Source organism: Berghia stephanieae, chromosome 1 (genome assembly GCF_034508935.2).
Source record: "Berghia stephanieae isolate SIO BIC M18660-M18661 chromosome 1, UCSD_Bste_1.3, whole genome shotgun sequence".
NCBI classification, from domain to species: Eukaryota; Metazoa; Mollusca; class Gastropoda; order Nudibranchia; family Aeolidiidae; genus Berghia; species Berghia stephanieae.
This window is the reverse complement of record NC_088360.1, coordinates 136,491,163-136,513,423: the sequence shown is the minus strand read 5'-3', so window position 1 is coordinate 136,513,423 and position 22,261 is coordinate 136,491,163. Positions and strand designations below refer to the sequence as shown.

The 22,261-nt window shown below is 38.5% G+C and overlaps 1 protein-coding gene across 1 annotated transcript; it reads left to right on the top strand.

Moving 5' to 3' along the window:
- Window positions 1–4: 4 nt before the first annotated feature.
- Window positions 5–15,193, top strand: LOC144963294 (eukaryotic translation initiation factor 3 subunit H-A-like). The gene is made up of 7 exons (XM_078897184.1): window positions 5–49; window positions 2,890–2,985; window positions 9,913–10,069; window positions 11,318–11,491; window positions 12,554–12,803; window positions 13,447–13,582; window positions 14,904–15,193. Exons 1-7 carry the CDS (start codon window positions 20–22, stop codon window positions 15,117–15,119), a joined length of 1,059 nt encoding a protein of 352 aa, XP_078753310.1. The 5' UTR covers window positions 5–19; the 3' UTR covers window positions 15,120–15,193.
- Window positions 15,194–22,261: the final 7,068 nt, after the last annotated feature.

The following is a 22,261-nucleotide window of genomic DNA, read 5'->3' as shown; positions in this document are numbered from 1 at the left end:
GAAGTTTTCGCTGCTCCTTATGAGAAGGGAGATTACCGACCGAGTGATTTTAGTGCTGGGTCGAGTTTGAAACGATCAAATCGAGCGGGTTTTCGATCGAGTCCTCTAAAATCGAGTCGGTTTCGGGCGGGTTTCGAGTCAGTGACGTCATCGAGCAGTGATTCGTTTGAAAAAAAAAAAACACGAGCAACTCGTTTGCCACAGGAAACTTCACATACCCCTCCCTCTCTTATGTCTGTGGCTGGCTTGACTGCAGCTGGTTATGATGGGGGGCTGCCAGATGGCCAAGTTCAAAATTGGTTACTAAGAAACGCTTTTCTATTATTATTCATTTTTAAAAAAATATTTTATTTAAAAAAAATGAAAAGATAAGTTTATCCAACTGTAGTCGATTGTTTTGTTAATCAAAACAAATGAGTTTTTCAAGGGAGTCAGAATGCTTGTGGTGTTTGGCTATTTGGGGTCTATTTGACTACTTGGGCAAGAAGAAATCTGGCTGTCTGGCAGCCTTGATTATGATCGTTCGTCGCATCACACACACATACACACACACACACACACACACACACACACGCCATCAAACAGTTGTTGATGGTGAAGGGTTGAGACCCCCCCCCTCCCACCACCATCATCCCGCTGTCACCTTAACATTTCATATTTATGTCGCGCCAAAAGTTGTCGGCCGCCCCCACCTCCCATAATTTGTCACTGGTCGTCATCGCCTCTTGTGTGTGCGGGAAAGGTCGTGCCTTTCATTTCATTATTTGAAAAATAAATGAACAAGAATGGTGTGTTTTTATTAGGTAGGTAGATAATAATAATATTTAGCAGGTTCCACACCCAGACACACACGGATTGCCCGGACACGATGATAACGATGCCGACGACAATGGATGACGATGATGATGATGATGATGATGATTATCGTGTTTCTGTTTAAAAAATGAAATACTTTAGCAGGTTCCACCCCCACCCCCCCCCCCCCCCACACGGATAGACCGGACCCGAAGATGATGATTGTGGTTTTGCTGGCTGTTACGGCTGTGATGAGGATGATGATAATGATGATGATGATGATGACGATGGCGCAGATGGTGATTATTTGTTCGGTCGCTCAGTGGTACGGTGTCTCTTGTCACAAAATCAAGCCTTATCAATGGCCGGATGAGTGACAGTGATTGTTGAAAATTGTGATCCAGACGTTAAGTCCGTGTGTCAGGCACTTGACTCAGGTGTGAATGTATTCTTATCTTATAAGCAATGACGGGTATTGTAAAGAGCTTTAATACAAAAAGACTCCAAACAGCGATCGGTACCTACTGTACGAAATGGATGTATGGTCGATATGGCGTGCCGGAGGAATAAATTAAATAAAATATTGTGAAGTTCATTGAGCATGGTAAATCCTTGGAAATGCGCTTTGAACTAATACACCTGCTAGACAACTCCGATTCCAATATAAACGACTGATTAATATTCCCATATATAAACTATAGTTAGCTGAAAATCTTTCTTTGTCGGGACTCCAAAAGTATGGAACGAATTAGACAAAAAAATCAAAGGGTCTTTTAGGAGCACTGATTGATTTTAGATTGATTATTACATTGAAATGTGTTGATATTTATTTTATCCATTATTATTAGGGTGGTGGTGATGATGATGATCCCGCTGATATGATGGTGATGATAAATAAATTAAACATAATTCCCTTTATTCATCCCATAGGGGAGATTCGTCTTTTGGGTCTATTCTAAGGGAAGACTGGAATAACCCAAGCGATAGCCGCAGTGCAGCGCCGCAAATTTAGTTAGGGCAAGGTGACTTGCTCAAGACCACTCAGCGGCGGGTGATCGAACTCGGTACCTTTCGGGTGCCAACCAAAGACCGTACCGCTGCCCCTGATGATGATGATGATGATGATGATGATGATGATGGGAACTAACAAAGAATACACAGGCATCTAAAATTGAAACATTCCATATTCAAAGCTAATGTTTTACTTTAAAAAATTGAGCTTTACAATATCCACTAAATGTGATCAAAGCGCTTTGTAAAGGGGTCCCCGGTCAACAGCAACATTTGATATGTAGGACGGGACATGCCGCCTGTTAGGCGATATTACAATTTTTCAGACAAAGACAACGCTGTTAACGGCCAGGTACTCATTTTACACCTGAGTACGGTGAGAGAATGTGAGTAAAAAGCCTTGTCCAAAGACTCAACTATGCACCGAGCGCGAGGCTCGAACCCAGGACTTTCCGATCCCAAAGCGGGTGTCATACCACTAGACCATTATAATGCACGAGACCCATGGTCGACTAGAGTACTACCTATAGTTACGTCATGACTAGACCACATAGCCGCACTACTGTAGGAGTGTTCATTGATAGAGGGATGCGCGTGTGTCATAGAAATAGCCTTAGTGTGTGTGTGTGTGTGTGTGTGTGTGTGTATGTGTGTGTGTGTGTGTGTGATAGTCAAACTTTAGTAGGTTTAATGAAGTCTTGTCACACACGCGTGATACACCTATACGAATTTCCCTGCCACTGCCACCCAGACACACTAACATCTGACAAGGAGTGAGGGCTGTGGAAGAACCACAGACTACCGTGTGCAAACATTGGCGATTGGTATCGGATGGCAAACTGTGATCGTTTGAATTTGAAATGATTCGAAACACTCGTTACCCCTCCGCTCGCTCGAATCCTGATCGTCTCAAGCTCGTCTCACGTGTCAAGATCGTCTCAAGCTCACAACCCGCCTGATCGTTTTACGATCGAGTAATCGTTTTACTAACTCGCTCTTCCGGCATTGAGATCGAGCACTGACTCGTGGCTTGGCGCTCGATCGTCGATCGAGTAAAAGCGATCAAATAACCCAACACTGATTGTGAAGAGAAGTGAAATAAAAATGTCGGCAAGTGGCAAGATGTCGAGCAAACGTGGAGCAGATTCCCGAGTTCAAATTATTCAGATAGATGGGCTGGTGAGGAAAGACTTAAATTAAAGTAGATTTTTGGCTGGATCGATACATATACATTAATTATGACTATCTAGTCTCCTACTCTCACTTTTGTAAGGGTTATTTCTGATTCGAATTCAACGCGTTTTATGTTGGTTTGCGAATGAGAATGGGTCTTTTTAATTTTCAATATGGAGACATCTTCTTGCGTTTCTTTGCAATTGAGTGAACTCGTTTTTGTCTCAAATTGAAAGTAGGAGTAGGTCAAGTAAAAATTGATGATATTAAAAAGAAAAACGACAGATTATTGAATTTAAAGAGTAGGGTCTCCCAACTCCCTAGGATAGGTAGACGTCTAAGTATTGGTAACACCGGCGCACCTCTCTAGGTACTTTGGGAAAAAAAAAAAAATAATCAAATTGGGTTTGGCTCAATGAAACCAATATTGTTATACAGTGCTTTTCAACGCAATGCTAATGATAACGGAAAAGTGAGTGGAGCAGGCACTTATGTTGGTAACAACAAGATATGAAGTGAATAGAAAAGTGCCAGAAGACAATAGAGAATAAAAAATTTTCGCGGCGGTGGTGGGGTTCGAACCTGCGACCTTATTGGTACGACAACTCCGCCTGGCAGGTGAGAGCGTGGCTCTACCGTGTGAGCTATCCACGAACACAAAAATATTCGTTTCAAACCCAAAGTCATTACTAGATCCCTCTCTCACCCACTTCTTGAGACCGCCGATTCGTTCGTACACCACCATCGCGAATAATTTTGACCAGCAGTTAAGCTTAATAGCCAATATTCTCAACACAAACATATAACATAGAAACGATTGAGACATTGAGTATGCTCCGGTGTATGGGGTGAATTTTTAATTCAGAAAAGTGAGTGGAGCAGGCACTTATGTTGGTAACAACAAGATATGAAGTGAATAGAAAAGTGCCAGAAGACAATAGAGAATAAAAAATTTTCGCGGCGGTGGTGGGGTTCGAACCTGCGACCTTATTGGTACGACAACTCCGCCTGGCAGGTGAGAGCGTGGCTCTACCGTGTGAGCTATCCACGAACACAAAAATATTCGTTTCAAACCCAAAGTCATTACTAGATCCCTCTCTCACCCACTTCTTGAGACCGCCGATTCGTTCGTACACCACCATCGCGAATAATTTTGACCAGCAGTTAAGCTTAATAGCCAATATTCTCAACACAAACATATAACATAGAAACGATTGAGACATTGAGTATGCTCCGGTGTATGGGGTGAATTTTTAATTCAGAAAAGTGAGTGGAGCAGGCACTTATGTTGGTAACAACAAGATATGAAGTGAATAGAAAAGTGCCAGAAGACAATAGAGAATAAAAAATTTTCGCGGCGGTGGTGGGGTTCGAACCTGCGACCTTATTGGTACGACAACTCCGCCTGGCAGGTGAGAGCGTGGCTCTACCGTGTGAGCTATCCACGAACACAAAAATATTCGTTTCAAACCCAAAGTCATTACTAGATCCCTCTCTCACCCACTTCTTGAGACCGCCGATTCGTTCGTACACCACCATCGCGAATAATTTTGACCAGCAGTTAAGCTTAATAGCCAATATTCTCAACACAAACATATAACATAGAAACGATTGAGACATTGAGTATGCTCCGGTGTATGGGGTGAATTTTTAATTCAGAAAAGTGAGTGGAGCAGGCACTTATGTTGGTAACAACAAGATATGAAGTGAATAGAAAAGTGCCAGAAGACAATAGAGAATAAAAAATTTTTTCGCGGCGGTGGTGGGGTTCGAACCTGCGACCTTATTGGTACGACAACTCCGCCTGGCAGGTGAGAGCGTGGCTCTACCGTGTGAGCTATCCACGAACACAAAAATATTCGTTTCAAACCCAAAGTCATTACTAGATCCCTCTCTCACCCACTTCTTGAGACCGCCGATTCGTTCGTACACCACCATCGCGAATAATTTTGACCAGCAGTTAAGCTTAATAGCCAATATTCTCAACACAAACATATAACATAGAAACGATTGAGACATTGAGTATGCTCCGGTGTATGGGGTGAATTTTTAATTCAGAAAAGTGAGTGGAGCAGGCACTTATGTTGGTAACAACAAGATATGAAGTGAATAGAAAAGTGCCAGAAGACAATAGAGAATAAAAAATTTTCGCGGCGGTGGTGGGGTTCGAACCTGCGACCTTATTGGTACGACAACTCCGCCTGGCAGGTGAGAGCGTGGCTCTACGCGGTCTCAAGAAGTGGGTGAGAGAGGGATCTAGTAATGACTTTGGGTTTGAAACGAATATTTTTGTGTTCGTGGATAGCTCACACGGTAGAGCCACGCTCTCACCTGCCAGGCGGAGTTGTCGTACCAATAAGGTCGCAGGTTCGAACCCCACCACCGCCGCGAAAATTTTTTATTCTCTATTGTCTTCTGGCACTTTTCTATTCACTTCATATCTTGTTGTTACCAACATAAGTGCCTGCTCCACTCACTTTTCTGAATTAAAAATTCACCCCATACACCGGAGCATACTCAATGTCTCAATCGTTTCTATGTTATATGTTTGTGTTGAGAATATTGGCTATTAAGCTTAACTGCTGGTCAAAATTATTCGCGATGGTGGTGTACGAACAAATCGGCGGTCTCAAGAAGTGGGTGAGAGAGGGATCTAGTAATGACTTTGGGTTTGAAACGAATATTTTGTGTTCGTGGATAGCTCACACGGTAGAGCCACGCTCTCACCTGCCAGGCGGAGTTGTCGTACCAATAAGGTCGCAGGTTCGAACCCCACCACCGCCGCGAAAATTTTTTATTCTCTATTGTCTTCTGGCACTTTTCTATTCACTTCATATCTTGTTGTTACCAACATAAGTGCCTGCTCCACTCACTTTTCTGAATTAAAAATTCACCCCATACACCGGAGCATACTCAATGTCTCAATCGTTTCTATGTTATATGTTTGTGTTGAGAATATAATAATAATAATAATAATAATAATAATAGATCTTTATTGTCCATAAATATGGCAATTTGTCATTTAGTTACACTTGTCATAACGTTATATGATAACTATAACATTGAACAGACACCTCACTCCTACCCATTCTCTCTCTCTCTCTCTCTCTCTCTCTCTCTCTCTCTCTCTCTCCTCTCTCTCTTCCTCTCTTTCTTTCACGCATGCGACATACACAACATTAACATTTTCATTTCATTTTCAATTCGTTACATTCTTGGCAATTCAACACCAAATAATATCATCATTATCAATTGGTCACTTCATCTAGCCTAACATTAAACAAATTAATCAGTCAATCAGTCAACGCATCAATCCTTGGTTTTGCTGTACCATACGAAATATTCAACATTTTTATTGCTGATGGAACGAACGTTGATTTATACTTGTTAGTTCCACATTTAATCTGACAAAAACTTCTCCCAGATGGCAAAAGATCAAATTCATGGTATAAAATATGTTTTTTTTTTATTGTTGGTAATTGAGAATGCTTTCCTTTCTATTGCTTTTCCATGAATTCTTTCTACTTCATCAACAGGATGATTTATTATTTTGATGCCTCTTTGTAATTCTAAATCATCATACAACGCTTTATATAATATTAAGCGAAGGATAGGTCTTCAATCAACAAATCGCGAAATAAGATAAAATTAGTGGTGCACTTTTGTGTCGGAAGTAAACAAGGCCGCCGCCATTTCGATTTCCTTGAGACAAAAACATTGATACGAACGATTTTTCCGAGGATTTGAAGCAGAACTCTAAACGTTAAAGTTTGAAGTACATACCATTCATTAATACGAACAATCATACAACGTGTAATACGTAAATGAGTGAAATGTTGTCATGAAACAAATAAATATCAAAAGAATTCATCACATAGGTGTAACTGTGCGTCGCTATTCAGCTATTGGCTATTAAGCTTAACTGCTGGTCAAAATTATTCGCGATGGTGGTGTACGAACGAATCGGCGGTCTCAAGAAGTGGGTGAGAGAGGGATCTAGTAATGACTTTGGGTTTGAAACGAATATTTTTGTGTTCGTGGATAGCTCACACGGTAGAGCCACGCTCTCACCTGCCAGGCGGAGTTGTCGTACCAATAAGGTCGCAGGTTCGAACCCCACCACCGCCGCGAAAATTTTTTATTCTCTATTGTCTTCTGGCACTTTTCTATTCACTTCATATCTTGTTGCTAATGATAACAAAATTTTGAAAATCGGATGAGCAGAAGAAAAGTGAAAATGAAAAGAATCCGGTCTGGAGCAAAAAATTCCCGGTTACGGGCAACTTCGATCAAATTCCGGCGAGGACATATTGCTCCAACTCCAAGGGAACCCCCATCACCTCTACCACCACATCATCATAATCACTGCCACTACTACAACCACCACTACAATTACAACCATCACTACCACTACTAACTATTACTGCAACAACCACCACATCATCATCACTACTACAACAAAAACCACAAGCACATCATCACTACTACAACAACTACAACAACCACATCATCACCACCACCATTACTTCAACCACCACCACATTATCACTACCACTACTACTACAACAACCACATCATCATCACCACCACTACAACAACCACCATCACTACCCACTACAACAGCAACCACCACCACCACATTATCACTGTCACTACTACTACAGCAACAACCACATCATTATCACCACCACTACTACAACCACCACCATCACTACCCACTACAACAGCAACCACCACCACCACATTATCACTACAACTAGGCACTTTGATAACTCCAGTCCAGTGGCCGCCGATAGGCTCACTGTAAGGTGAAACTCGTTTTTTGGAACTTTATTTTTGGCCCTTTACTGTGTTGGTCACCATGGCGTTATTTGTGAACCTATGTGACTAATGTTGGTATCATTATAAAGGGCACAAAACGAGCTTTCTAACGGTGTGTTTCATTCTTAATTCCTGATTGTATTTCTCAGAAAGTGTAATAAAAATTTATAAATTTTTGAATTACAAGAACTTTTTAAATTATGGATACATTTTAATTATACTTCAAACATCAATAGACAATTAATTGAAGAATATCTCTGCCAAATTTCATCAAAATTGATACACTCGCTCATTATTTTATTTTTCCCCTCCACCAATCCCACTTTTTAGGACAAAAATCTCATATTTTTTTCCATTTTCATTTATCCTTAATTTTTTCCATACTTTCCATACATGAAAATGATTTATATGAAAATAAAGCTTTTATTTTCTGACCTTTAAAATGATATCTAACACTTGCCATTTATTTTTTAATTGAAACAAAATTACTGAAAACAATAAGTGGGCTATGTTAACTGCAAGACTCAAAATTTCCCAATAGCCGCGAGATGCGGGTTTTAAGGCAGCGGTGAGATCACATATTCTCTCTGTAAAATTGACAAAAAATTTCAGTAGAAAAATATAAATAACTCCGGAACCGTAGGTCGTAGAGAAACAAATAAGATATCAAATTTTATGTTTTTTCAAGTCCCATCCCCCTGACTGAGTCAGATCAAGATATTTTGAGTTTGAAAATTTTATCAAAGTGCCTACTAGTACTACAACAACCGCCACCACATCATCATCATTGCTACTACCACAACCACACCATCACTACCACTATTACTAGAACAACCAACACATCAACATTACTACTAGTACTGTTACCACCACAGCCACATCATTACGACTATAACCACCACCACATCATCATTGCTACTACTACTACCACGATTACTACAACCACCACCATCACTACCACTACAACAGCAACCACCACCATCACTACCACCACTACTACTAAAACAACCACTACATCAACATCATTACCATTACTACCACAACCACTCCCACCAGTCGTTATCACTACCACTACTACTATAATCACCGCCACCACATCATCATCATCATCTGTCAATCCTACTACAACCACTACCCATGTATCATTATTACTACCACCACCATTAGTTTTTGGAGCTTTACTTCATTTGAAATAAAGGGACTTTGGATGGTATTTGGCATTGTGTTTATTTATTGTATTGTCCTAATCAGGTATCACTTTAGAATAAGAGGATATATTAACACAATGCCAAATACCATCCAAATTCCCTTTTCTTGTTTGCGGAAATTCCTCCAAGTGGTGTCTGAAATTGAGCTAAATTTTTAGTTGGCATCTCTGTTTAAAGGCTGAAAAATGTCCTTCTATTTCTATTTGCCTTCGTTATTTCCTGCTGAGGGACTTTGTGGCCTGAAAAACTGTTGCATGTCCACTAGTGACCACCATTTGGATTTATAAATTGGCCGTTAAGATTTGAGTAAGGATTTTGCTGGAACAAATTTCGGGGATGCGGTAATAATATGTTAAATCACGTGCCCTCACTGGAATTTTGATTTACAAATTTCTAATTTTTTAGTTATCCGAAGCAAAATTATACCCTATTTTATCCACGATCAAAAGATATAAATTGGCATTGATTTGACAATAAACAACACCAAACGACATGGTAATTTTTCCTGAAGGAAGTAAGACATAAATCATTGAAATCCATCCATAAACAAAATATCTATGGAACTTTTTCTATAGTCTTTTTAGCAGCTCACTGCTGGAGTTCAAATGGACGTTTACCAAAGTACCTACTTTATATCCAGTATAGTAATATCTTATAATTGTGGATGAAGTTGGGAACTTCTGATTCGCTTTTTGATGTATGTCGTCTTTCGATATAATGCTGAAATGGGTGCACATCTCCTTGCTGTTTGGTACCATTTTAGGGCTGACATGTATAGTTTGCTGTGACAAGAGAATATATGGGGAACACTTTAGATTTGGAGAATGAAAACTTTGATAATGGTCGGAATATATTTCGCAAACTTTGAGAATGTTTTTGTTGTTTTTTTTTTCATTTTTTGCAGGTTGCGCTTAAAATTATCAAGCACAGTCAGGAAGAAGGGGCTGGAGGTACAGATCTTGTTCAAGGGGTCCTGCTTGGATTGGTCGTTGACAACAAGTTGGAGATAACAAATTGCTTCCCATTTCCCAAACACAATGATGACGAGGATTTTGATCAAAGTAGGATTTGGTATTTGTGATGAAAATGAATAGAACAAATTACAGAACATGGAACAATTCTGGTTCAAAACTCTTCCACAGCCCAACGGCAAAAAGTAATGAAGACATAAATACATTACTCAGTAATGATAATCTTCCGTGGAATTTCGGATTTTGGGATTTTCTGCTGATTTTTCAGTGTCAAACATTTTCCTATCCATAAAAGAATCACCATCATGTCTTGTGTTTTACTATGACACCTGTGCTCAGTTGCATGAAATTAGGTGACACTTCCATTTTTATGGCATCAGTCCAGACAAACTGGCGCAAGATGTCAAAAGTGAGACACAGCAATTGATGGTTGAAAAGGAAGGGGTAAATGGGTCTAGATTTTATTTGTAAGTGCGTCAAGAGTGGTAGTGCAGTTATAAGTCCATTTAAAAAATAATTATTATAACTTCTCCCCTAATTAGAAAAAAACCATCAATTATACTACTCTCTCTCTCTCTCTCTCTCTCTCTCTCTCTCTCTCTCTCTCTCTCTCTCTCTCTCTCTCTCTCTCTCTCTCTTTCTGTTTCTCTCTTTCTATCTTTCCCTTATCCATATATATCTCTCTCAACCATTCTTCGATCAATCTTCATATTTACTTAATAAACGTCATCTGGTTATGGAGAGATTATATTCGGTTACAATTATAAGGGGTGCTCAACTCAGTTTACTCTTTTTTACCTTTGTGATTACAATGTTTAACAATTTTAATTTATTAAAGATACTTGAGTCTTATTCGTAAGATCATTAACCACTGGGCTACAGTAACAAAGATAAAACAAGTGAAAACAAATACCTTCAGGCCTTTTGACCAACAGTTAATTTTAAATCTCTTAAATAGAAGGTATTTTAAAAAATTGATTTAAGAAAAGGACAATTCATTAAAAGTTTACATTAAGTTATTTTTCTACTATTGAGAATAGATGTACACTAGGAGTAGTATTATGATATTTTATGTTATGATTTTGTGATTGTTTAAATTTTTCTCTTTTTTTCCTGACTGGCGTCTGAATAGCCGCAGCCAAGGTGATATCATACAAAGAGCTGTAACAGTGGGGTGACTCAGGCTTCGATGATGCCAGTTATTGTTGCTGTTACTATGTTTTTGTTTTGCATTGAGGGGGGGGGGGGGGGTGAGAGAGGGGGATTATTTTCATTAGGAATATGTGTCTGAGTTAGTTTATGTGTCTGAATTTAGACTTTCCTTTCTATCTTGCCCAGTCTCCGTCCAGTACCAAATGGAAATGATGAGGAATCTGCGTCATGTCAACGTTGATCATCTCCACGTGGGCTGGTATCAGACTACATACTTTGGCTCCTTTATCAATCGAGCATTTCTTGACTCACAGTTCAACTACCAGCATTCTATTGAAGAGTCTGTTGTCCTCATTTATGGTGAGTGTTCACTTCTCTCTGTCCAGGTAAACTTGAGTAATCGTAAAATATATTTTTTTATTTTGGTCAATTTTAAGAAGTTGCGTTCACGCTCTCACTGTGTAAAAGCTCACTCAGTATATTTTACATTTTGACTATAGATTTGATTGTAGAATCCTTATAACTCGGGATATAATCTTTTTGAGGGGATGGGTCACTTTTAATATTTGTGTTAAGATCAAATTAGCCATTCGGCCCTTTGAGGTGGGTTTTTTCTTTGTTATTTAGCATGAAAAGGACAAAGGCAATTGCTTGCTTCTACCCTTTGGATAGGACATAGTCCATTGTAAAGTTCTTTCTGCCAGATCTCACAGACCCAGCTACCCAGCTATTTAATTATGGTACTACCTTACTTTAGTGACTACCATATTGTCACTCCAAGAAAACTTCAATTTGGCAGGTCTTTTATCGCCAGTGTCAATGCATTGTCATCACCACACACACTATCAACATCATAATCACAACTACTACCGTAACCTCTGTTTGCTTGATCCATCCTTAAAGTTGCGCCTTTTATTGGTGAATTACATAGTTGGTGATTTTTGAAAATATTTTTTTTTAATTAAAGGGAAATGGTGTCAGTTGGCTAGTGTGCATTGTTTGCATCTGTTGATTGCTCTGCGGCTATGTGGTTTAGTGGTATGACACTTGCTTTTGGATCAGAAGGTCCTGGGTTCGAGCCTCGTTCGGCACATAGTTGAGTCCTTGGTGAATGCTCTTTACTTGCATTCTCTCACCGTACAGGTGTAAAATGAGTAGCTGATCATTAACAGCGTTGTCTCTGTCAGGGAAGGTGGTTGTAATGTTGCCTGGGAGCATCATGTCCTGTTCTGTGTGTTACATGTTGCTGTTAGTCAGAGACCCTTTGTAAAGTGCTTTGAACACATTTAATGGGTGTTGCATTTTATAAAAGCTCAAGCTTTTTTGTTTGTTTGTTTGTTTGTTTTTTTTTGTTTTTTTTGTTTGTTTGTTTGGTGTATTTTTACTTTATTGACTGCAGTTTTCAATGTAATTTTCCATCAGATCCATTGAGAACTTCACAAGGATTTTTGTCCCTGAGAGCGTACAGGCTGACACCCGAGATGATGACATTTTACAGAGAGAATGACTTTACCCCTGAAAACATGACCAAACACAAGATTAACTTTGAGTCCATGTTTGAAGAGATTCCCATTGTGCTTAGAAACTCTCATCTGGTCAATGTCCTGCTTTGTGAACTGTCAGACAAAAACAAGAAGGAGCAGAAGTTTTCAGCTTTGGATTTGGGAACAAGGTACACTGCACACCATTTTTCTGTTGCACTGCAGTCATTTGTTTGTCTGTTGTATTGCAGCCATTTGTTTGTCTGTTGTATTGCAGCCGTTTGTTTGTCTGTTGTTTGGAACCATTTGTTTGTCTGTTGTTTGGAACCATTTGTTTGTCTGTTGTATTGCAACCATTTGTTTGTCTGTTGTATTGTATTTATGAATTGTTCACCTGTAGTCATCAATTCTGCATTAAACGTTTGTCTCATATTAATGAATTTTGTTTGTCCACAATAAAATTTATAGAAGGGGGATAGCCTTGTGTGTCTTTTCTTGTCAGATTGTTCTGTCCCAGGGCATGCATTTCTTGCCTTTTCGGCATCTTAGGAAACAGATTTTTTTTTATTGTTACTAATTTAGACTCTGTGGTGTAATGATAGCACATCTGACCAGTAATCAGAAGGTCTGAAGTTCGATCCCCAGTAGATGGTAGACTGATTTTTGGGATTTTTTTTTTTTTTCTAATATTTTTCTTTCTTGCTTTGTCTGTCACCTTTTATACACACTTGTTCAGATATTTATCTTATGCTGGTTTGAAATGTCTTTAGTTTCATCTGTTAAACGTATCAATACGGATTAATTGAATGGATAAAATGTTTGTTGATATTCCAGTTCGATGTTGGAGAAGAACATGCGTCAGTTGATGGAGTGTGTGGATGAGGTGGCCTTAGACACCAACAAGTACCTGAACTACCAGAGAAATAACTTCAGACAACAGCAGGCCAAACAACAATATTTGATGAAAAGGGTAAATACTCAATCAGGGATGACACATTATCCCGAATCGGTTCAAATTCTAATTATGCCACATTATCCCGAATCGGTTCAAATTCTAATTTCCAAAAATTATATTTTTAACCATAATTTTTTTCATTGTTTTCTATTTGTCTTTGGACTTTGTAGGGCTTTTATTAATGTTTTGAAATAGGATTCAATAGTCTGATGCCACGTCCCCAGCAACCAGCAGCTTGGTTCTAAACAAAGAAATCAGTACTTTTTATTCTTCATGCTGGCTAGAACTTTTTCACATGCCATTTGAGCAGTATATAAGTCAAAATATGATCAGACATATGTTTCTCCTCTGGATACACTTTTATGCTCGTTTGAGAAGTATTTCATAAGGGCGGTGATGGAGATATTGGCGTCTGCCAATGTTCTGCGAGGAAAGTGACGTCACAACTGTTGAACCCTATTGTTTCAGATACATATTTTGGAGCCATATGATAATTTTTATAGCATATCTTATGGTACTAATGAGTTGGGATAACTATTTGAATTGAGTTATTGTTTTATTTACTCTATATAGTAAGCGAGTACAAACAAATTTCGAATTCTATTCTTATAATTGTCATAAAAAATTGTTTTTGAATTTAGACACGAGTATCAAGATTCAAGGGAAGTAATCAAGCAATTATTTATTGTAGTAAGAGACAAAAGCTTTTCGGGGTCTATTTTCATTTTTAAACACAATTGTGATGTTTATGCTTTGTCATCACATTTTTTTTTTTACCCCTTTTGTGAGGTGCCACTGTTCTTTCTGTGTCAGAACCTCAGGTTTTGGATTCGTCAACTCAAGACAAAATTAGTTTTGTTTCGAAGTAACTTGATATAATTTTTTTTTAGTCATGCTATGAAGTGAAGATAAACTTTTCATCACAATCTCAAAGACTGGTCCCTTAACTCCTGACTTACACTTAATGAAAGCCTAATATATTTTTTTGGATGAAGCCAGAACATATGTAAACCTTTTATTTGGGGGTGGGGGGAGGGGGTGTCCACATTTAAAAAATCAAATTCAACCAGATTTAAGTTATTATTCCCTGACTCCTGGATATTTTTAAAATGTTCATTGATTCTTGATATTTCCAGTTTTTTGGCGGAGAAGAATCCTTTAAAGTGAAGGCTAATATACTAGCACCATGTAAGAATGTTTGCTCTTTATTGAAGCCAGTGTATTATTGTTGTGTTCAATACATAGACATTCGATATCAGTTGGTATCCTAATGGCATTTATGCCTTGAATATTAGAAGATCTGGTCTGAGGAGAGTTGATTTTATTTCATTTACAGGAACAAGAAAATCTTCAAAGGAGACAACGAGGGGAAAACCCGTTGCCAGAGGAGGATGTCAACAAAATGTTCAAATCATTGCCTCCCCCACAACGCTTGGATTGTACTTTGGTATCTGGTCAGATGGAAAACTACTGCAAGCAAGTCTGTCAATTTGCATCTCAGAGTTTAGGGAAATTATTCATGGCTGAAAATTTACATGCAGATGACTTATAGGTTCATCAATTTATTTTGTCCACTCTCTTTCTAAAGAAAAATCAAATCAGAAAATAAATTTGGTTTAAAAAGTTGGACTAAATCATCTTGTTTTTATTTTAGTATTTAATTTCGGAGCATGATATGAATTGAACTGGGCAATGTGATATTTTCTCCCTGAGCCAGTCGGAGGGTATCTATCATTGCCAACTGGGGTGACTTTGCTTCTTGAATTTTGGTCCAATGAGATTGTTTAGTCAATTATTCCCTTTGATAAAAATTCATGTCTTCTGACGGGTACGATAACTGCAACAAAGCTGAGTTGATTCAAAATGCTCCAAATTCACAGCGGCAAAGTTTCCCCAATCGACGGTACTAAGAGTCGAAGTTCTAACCATTACCAGTTGTTTGTTTTTGAGGATTGAATGCGCTTGCACACATTAAGGTCATATCAGCACCTGTAAAGAGGTGGATAATAGGATTATAAAAAGTTAAAGAATAACAATTAATGCACCCAAGAAAAAGTAAGACAAAGGAGAATTGATTCCAAGAGCACACTATCCGTGTATAGTAGACTCCGGATAAGACGATGCCCAGGGGGACAGTGGAAAAAAGTGTAACCAAAATGAGCAAAAATGCATGTGAACAAAGCAAGCCAATCTAGAATAAGTATGGCCTTTCATGTTGCGCTTTTCGTTGATGTTGCTTGGTCGCGTTGAATTGACCAGAGAAGTAGAGGTCCCGGTAGTGGTCATCGGATGCTCTTTCTTATCCCCAATAGCCCCAAAGAAGAATCAGAATACATAAAAAGCAGAATTTGAGATCAAAAAGCGGAATCAACTTACTGTTATTGACTATGACATGCTTTGCAACAGAAAATGTAATAGACAAACCAAAAGTACTCAAATGATAAAATATAATATGTGTAAAAATGTGCAGGTTGTGTAAAGACTAAAAAGGGGGTTAAATAATAATAGAGGACACACAGGTTCTGGCAGTCTCAGAGCAAAGCATTGAATGGATGGATTTAACGTTGTCAGGATCCCCCCCCCCCCCCCCCCCCCCCCCACTTTCAGCACACACTTAATCAAACAAACGCGCGCGTGCCGGCACACACACAAATACACAGGGCTAAAATTTAATTGGGGAAAAAAGCTGACGGTAGGCAATAATATTAGCGATTGGGGCCAACATATAATATTACCTAGGTCATTGACCTCATATATTGGGGTCAATACAATAATAACAATAATACTTCGGGCCAACCCCCTTCACAAAATTATAATATCTGACATCAGCTGCACACACTTTGAAGGGACTAATCAGACACACAAAATGTGTGTTGATTGACCATATGAGATGCTGACGTAATAAGCCGTAGCTCACTTTTTTTTTACTAGAGATTTTTAAAAAGTTTCCTGGATTGGAAAGGTGAAAAGCCGAATTTTTGCCTTGAATGCAGAATGTATACCAATTAAGTGAAATTATTTCGCCAAAAGCGGAAGGGTAGGAGGCTCTAGGTCAAGGCCATGCTTCTTGTAAATTGTCAAGACAGAAATGGCTGGTATGCCAATTTCCTCTGCTATGATTTTCTGTCATGCCAGACTTCAAATGCATCGATTAGCTGAATCTTCCTTTTCCTCGATAGGTTTGCCATTGTAGTTGTAGACTTGACTTGAATTCTTGATAAAATTGATACTAATTAAGAGGGCCATCACATAGGATGGCCTGGGCTTAGAACCAAAAAAAAAATAATCTTGAACTTGCGACTATGTAAAATTTGAGATGAAGAAATCAAAGTTATTCGATACTGCTTATGTACATTGAACACGGACGTCAGGCAAAGCACCTACATCACATCGATGTGCGCCAATCGGTCGTGGATATTCTTAACCAGTGACAATTCTTACTGGTAGCTTTTTTAACCAATGGGAATACTTGTTTGTTTGTGATTTTATTGTGGTCATGAGTGATAAGAACGACTTGAGTGAAATCGACTTATGTGGATTTTTTTTTTTTTTTTTTACTAATGTTATATAGGAAGAAGGGGGAGGTACCAAGAAAAAAAAATCGACTTAGGCAACGTCGACGTATCCAGAGTGCACTGTACTTAGTTTGAGATCACCTAAGAGTAAGAGTCGGTTATGTGGTCTAGTGGTATGACACTCGCTTTCAGGTCGGAAGGTCCTGGGTTCGAGCCTCGCGCTCAGCGCATAGTTGAGTCCTTGGAAAAGGCCCTTTACTTACATTCTCTCACCATACTCAGGTGTAAAATGAGTACCTGGCCCTTAGCAGCATTGTCTTTGTCCGAAAAATTGTAATATCCTGTCATGGCAGTTTTTTTCATCGCTTGTGGCCGCAAAAAATCGCTGATTTGCATTGCGGCCGCAAAATTTGCAATTTTTTGCAAATTTTCGAGATTTTGCCAAAAATAAAAAATAAATTTTAATTTAGTGGGTACCAGTGATGATAATCTCCCGCGGATTTTTTCATAAATGTTCCGTTGTTTTTGTCATGTCAAACATTTTCTGCTAAGTGGTAGTTCATGAATAAAAAAAAATGCCTTCTATCATTTTTTCACACCTCTGCTCAGTTGCATGAATTTTGGTGACACTTCTTTATTTATGACGTTAGTCTAGACACACTGGCGCCAAATGTCAAAAGTAGCACAAGACACATGGTGGCCATGGATGAGATGATGATCGTAAGGGAAGGGGATGGAGCAAATGGATGTCAATATTTATGTACCTTTTAGCTGTAGCATGATAAATAGTACATTTGGCGATCTTATACTTATAAGTTTTATAAACCTGTCTTTTTGTTTTTCTTCCTTTTTGATTTTTTTGTTTTGTTTTTGTTTGATTGTTCTGAATTTGTTAATACACAATACAACTTGTGTCTAATTATAAAACAATTTTTAAAAAAATAATTCATCAATTCTCCCCCTCTCTCTACCCTTCAATCTTCATATTATGTTTATAGATATCATTTGGTAATAGAGAGATAATAAGTTAGGCTGATCGATTTAAGAAATGATTGTTTAAAGGCTAATTTAAATTTGATTTGTTGATGTTTTGCAATTAATTACAGATTCTAATGAATAAGCTGCATCATCACAAGGTTGCAATAATACAGACACTAACCGGGTTTGTTATGTAAAAACAAATACCTCCTGGTCTTTTGGCCAAAAGTTTATCATAATCACTTGATATAGTGGGCGACATTATAGGCCTCTAAACTGTTTAATTGTAAATGACAATTCATTAAATTATATTTGTAAGAGGCCAGGATGTGTCTAATGATCAGAAGTGCATTAGGACTAATAACTATGAATAGCTATGTTATATTTGCATTAGATTTGGGTTTGACTGACGGGCGGTAGATTTTCCTCCTTTTTGACAAATTTTCATTATCATCACTGGGGACCTGTGCTTGTGTCAGGATGAAACAGAGATAATCTCAAAATAAGTACACGGATAGCGTGTTCTTCCTTTTTCTTGGGTACTTTAATTGTAATTCTAGAACTTTTTACTAGATCCCATTTTCTTCCTTTTTACTGGTGCTGCTATGACCTTACATTTGTTGCAAGCGCCATGAAACCCTTAAAAACAAATACCTTTCTCTTTCATGAACTAATTATGGGTTTTTAGGAAAATAAATCGCAACTTTTTGCAAAATTTTTGCAAATTTTGCTGTTTTTAGCTTGCAAAATTTGGGATTTTTTTTTGCAAAAAACCGCCATGTCAGAATATCGCCTAACAGGGGTTATGTCCCATCCTACATGTTGCTGTTGACCAGGGACCCCTTGTAAAGCACTTTGAGCACGTTTAGTGGATATTGCGCTATATAAAAAAAAAGCTCCAAAAAAAACAAACTCAAGCTCATCCAGACACAAGCACAGGTCCCCACTAAGAGGAATACACTCGAATGTTTACAAATTATTATATGTATCACACAAGAAATTAATAAAATGCATAGCAGAGAGATGATTTACAAAACAAAAAATATAATCTCCCAAATAACTGTCTGTCATCTGCATTTTTTGCCAAAGTGGGACCTAAAATTTGCCAACATTTGCCAAAAAAAACCCCCCGAAATTTGCCGCACTTTGGGTCCTTATTTGAATATTTTTTGATGAAACGATCCATGACTGAAGTTGGAAGTGTAAGTGACTCGATTTATTTGACTTGAGAAATGAAATGACTGTGAATAGCTTTGTTACAAATATTTTAATGGATCATTATCCGTAGAGAGTAGCTTCCTTTGGCTTGGGCCCAGGCAAAGCTGCAACATTTTTCAAGTTTCGCACTTTTTTTCGCTTCTTTTTTCCCCAAAAATTTGCCACGATTTGCCCATTTTGGGAAATTTGCCAAAATTTGCTGATCGCCCTGATATTTGCGGCTGCAAAAAATGCAGATGACAGAACTGTACATTTTACAGTTTCTCTCCCATTCCAGTCAGAGCAAAACCAAGTAATCTCATTCCAAGACAAAGACAAAGCATGTTGGAAAACATATAGGGGGGAAAAAGACACAGGAACCCCACCTACATTACCAGTTGTACGAGGGCTCTTTCATAATTAACCGAAAAATGCCTGTAAAATCTGCGTTTTTTTATGCTATCAACAAAATTCTTGCACGTGTTCATACCTTGACTCGTCCATTTCTCTACGTAACAGCCAAGTCTGTCGACACACTTCTGCCAACGCCGCACCATGGAATAGATACCCTCTCGGAAGAAATTTCCGTCAAGGTTTTGTAGCCATTTCCGCACATGGTCAACAAGCTCTTCATCGACATCAAAGCGCTTTCCTGCCAGCTCACGTTTCAGTGGCCCAAAGAGGTGATAATCAGATGGTGCGAGGTCTGGACTGTGTGGTGGGTGTGGCAAAATCTCCCATCCATATTTCTCTAGCCAACCTTGCGTCCCTCGTGCTGTGTGGGGTGTAGCGTTGTCGTGTTGCAAAATGACCCCGTTAGTCAACTGCCCTGGGCGCTGTCAAGAGTTTGGCAGTACCTTGCAGCATTGATTGTTTCTCCAGGTTGTAAGGTTTCGAACAAAATAACACCACGACTGTCCCAGAAAACAGTTCCCATTATTTTCTTTGCTGACCGCATGACTTTGAATTTCTTCGCGACAGGTGAGGATGGATGTTTCCATGTCATCGAATCTTGCTTTGTTTCTGGGGTGCAATGGTGCAACCAAGTCTCATCACCGGTGACTATGCTGTCAAGAAAAGTCACATCGTACCCTAGAAAGTCTCCGCCGGCGGTGGCAGTATGCCCGTGAACCCTGCGTGAGCTCTTGCTTCTTCTCAAAAGTTCCCTGCAGATGTTCAATCTTTGTTCTTTATGATTGTCTGTCAATTGCTTAGGAACCCATCTTGGGCTGACTTTTCTGTAGCCAAGTTCAAATACAATTCTATGGGCAGAAGTTTCCGAAATTTCAAGACTGCTTGCGATTTCATGAAGTTTCAACCTCCTGTCTTGACCAATAATCTCATCAACTCGCTTCACATTGTCTTCTGACGTCGCAGTTATCGAACACCCTCTCCCTTCCCTGTCTGTCAAGTCGAATGGCCGGCTTCAAACAAATTACACCAGTGATAGACTTGTGTACGGCTTATAACATGCTCACCATATACACTCTGAAGTTCTTTATGAATTTCGGTAGGATTCAGGCTTTTGGCGTTCAAAAAACGTATGACAGCTCTGATTTCCTCCTTTGACCAAGTTTCAAGGTGGGCCGCCATCTTTAAAATCGTCTAGAAATTCATTGTGCAAAATGATGCACTTCATAATTTCTGGGAATATCCGTAAGGAAATAAGGAATATCATGTCGTTTACAGAATTAACAAATCTCCACTGGTTGCTGAGCAATGGGCATTTTTCGGTTATATCTGAAAGAGCCCTCGTACATCCTCCACCTTTCGCAGTTAAGACATACAAAAGAATATAGAAAGAAGACTATAAACATTTTTTTTTTTCAGCTTTATTTAAGAATAATTCCATGGATTTTAGTTCAAGCATAATTGAATGGCAATTGAAAATAAAAACAACAAAAAATTGAACTGATCGTTAGTGTATATAATAACTGGGCAACAACCGGATGTACTTTCACATTTACAGTGGAATCTTGATAGAGCTAACACCACCGGACCAGAAAGATTGGTTGACTTTAAGCATTATGATAATTTATCAACGAAACACGCCTAGATACAGAACAGAAAATTTGTGAGCAACAAGGTGTTGACTTTATGCAGATTCCACTGTACTTTTTTCACAAACACACTTGTGACAACTTTATGGGTTTTACAGCGTTTGTGACACTCAGTCTTAGGTTATTTCAACACCAGTGAGAAAAAAAAATTCTTTATTTCAATTAAAAGCTCAAGAGAAAAAGGAAGATGAAGAAGATTGGTTGAAATGTGAACAGATTCCAAGAGCAAACTATCAATGTGCATAGTTTGAGATCACCTTAAAGTCCCATCAAGACACAAGTACATGATCCTACCATTACCAAGAGGAACACGCTCAAATGATTATAAAACAATATTACTTTATATTTGACTGTGTCCCTCTCAGATAAGGACAAAATTGGGTAATCCCATTCCAAGACAAAAGAGTCAGCAACTCTGAACCAGATATTGAGTAATAGTAATAGAAGACACAGGAAGTGACCTCCTGCCACCAAGGGAGGTCAAAAGACCCCACCCAGCGCTTGTGACACTAATGTTTGACAAAAAGAATTGGTCGCCTATAATTATAATTGTCAGTTTCAAATTGGATGCCAACAATTGTCGGTTTCAAATCGAATGCCAACAGTTGTCAGTTTCAAATTGGATGTCAACAATTGACAGTTTCAGACTTCAATCATAGGAGAGTCATCCATAACCATTCTCTTGACCGAGATAAATATAAAGTGAAATAATTGTAGTCTCCTGCAATTGCAGGACACTGATGGTGTGTCCTAGATTGATTGCTATTGTTGATTTGTTTCATAAATCTGGTTTATAAAATAACAGTGTTGGACGAATATCCATCATAACATATATATATATATATATACTCCTTTCAAACAACCTTTAATACTTTTCAACTCTTCAAGGACACAAAATTTAAGATATATTTCAGATTATCATTACGGATAGTAAAATAAAAAGC

What these genes read in the sequence shown, in the direction of transcription:
- LOC144963294 (XM_078897184.1), top strand. Translation starts at nt 20, where the DNA reads ATGAGAAGGGAGATTACCGACCGAGTGATT. An exon ending in AGATTACCGACCGAGTGATT is followed by an intron (nt 50 to 2,889) that starts TTAGTGCTGGGT and finishes CCAACACTGATT; the next exon opens with GTGAAGAGAAGTGAAATAAA. An exon ending in GTCTGTTGTCCTCATTTATG is followed by an intron (nt 11,492 to 12,553) that starts GTGAGTGTTCAC and finishes ATTTTCCATCAG; the next exon opens with ATCCATTGAGAACTTCACAA.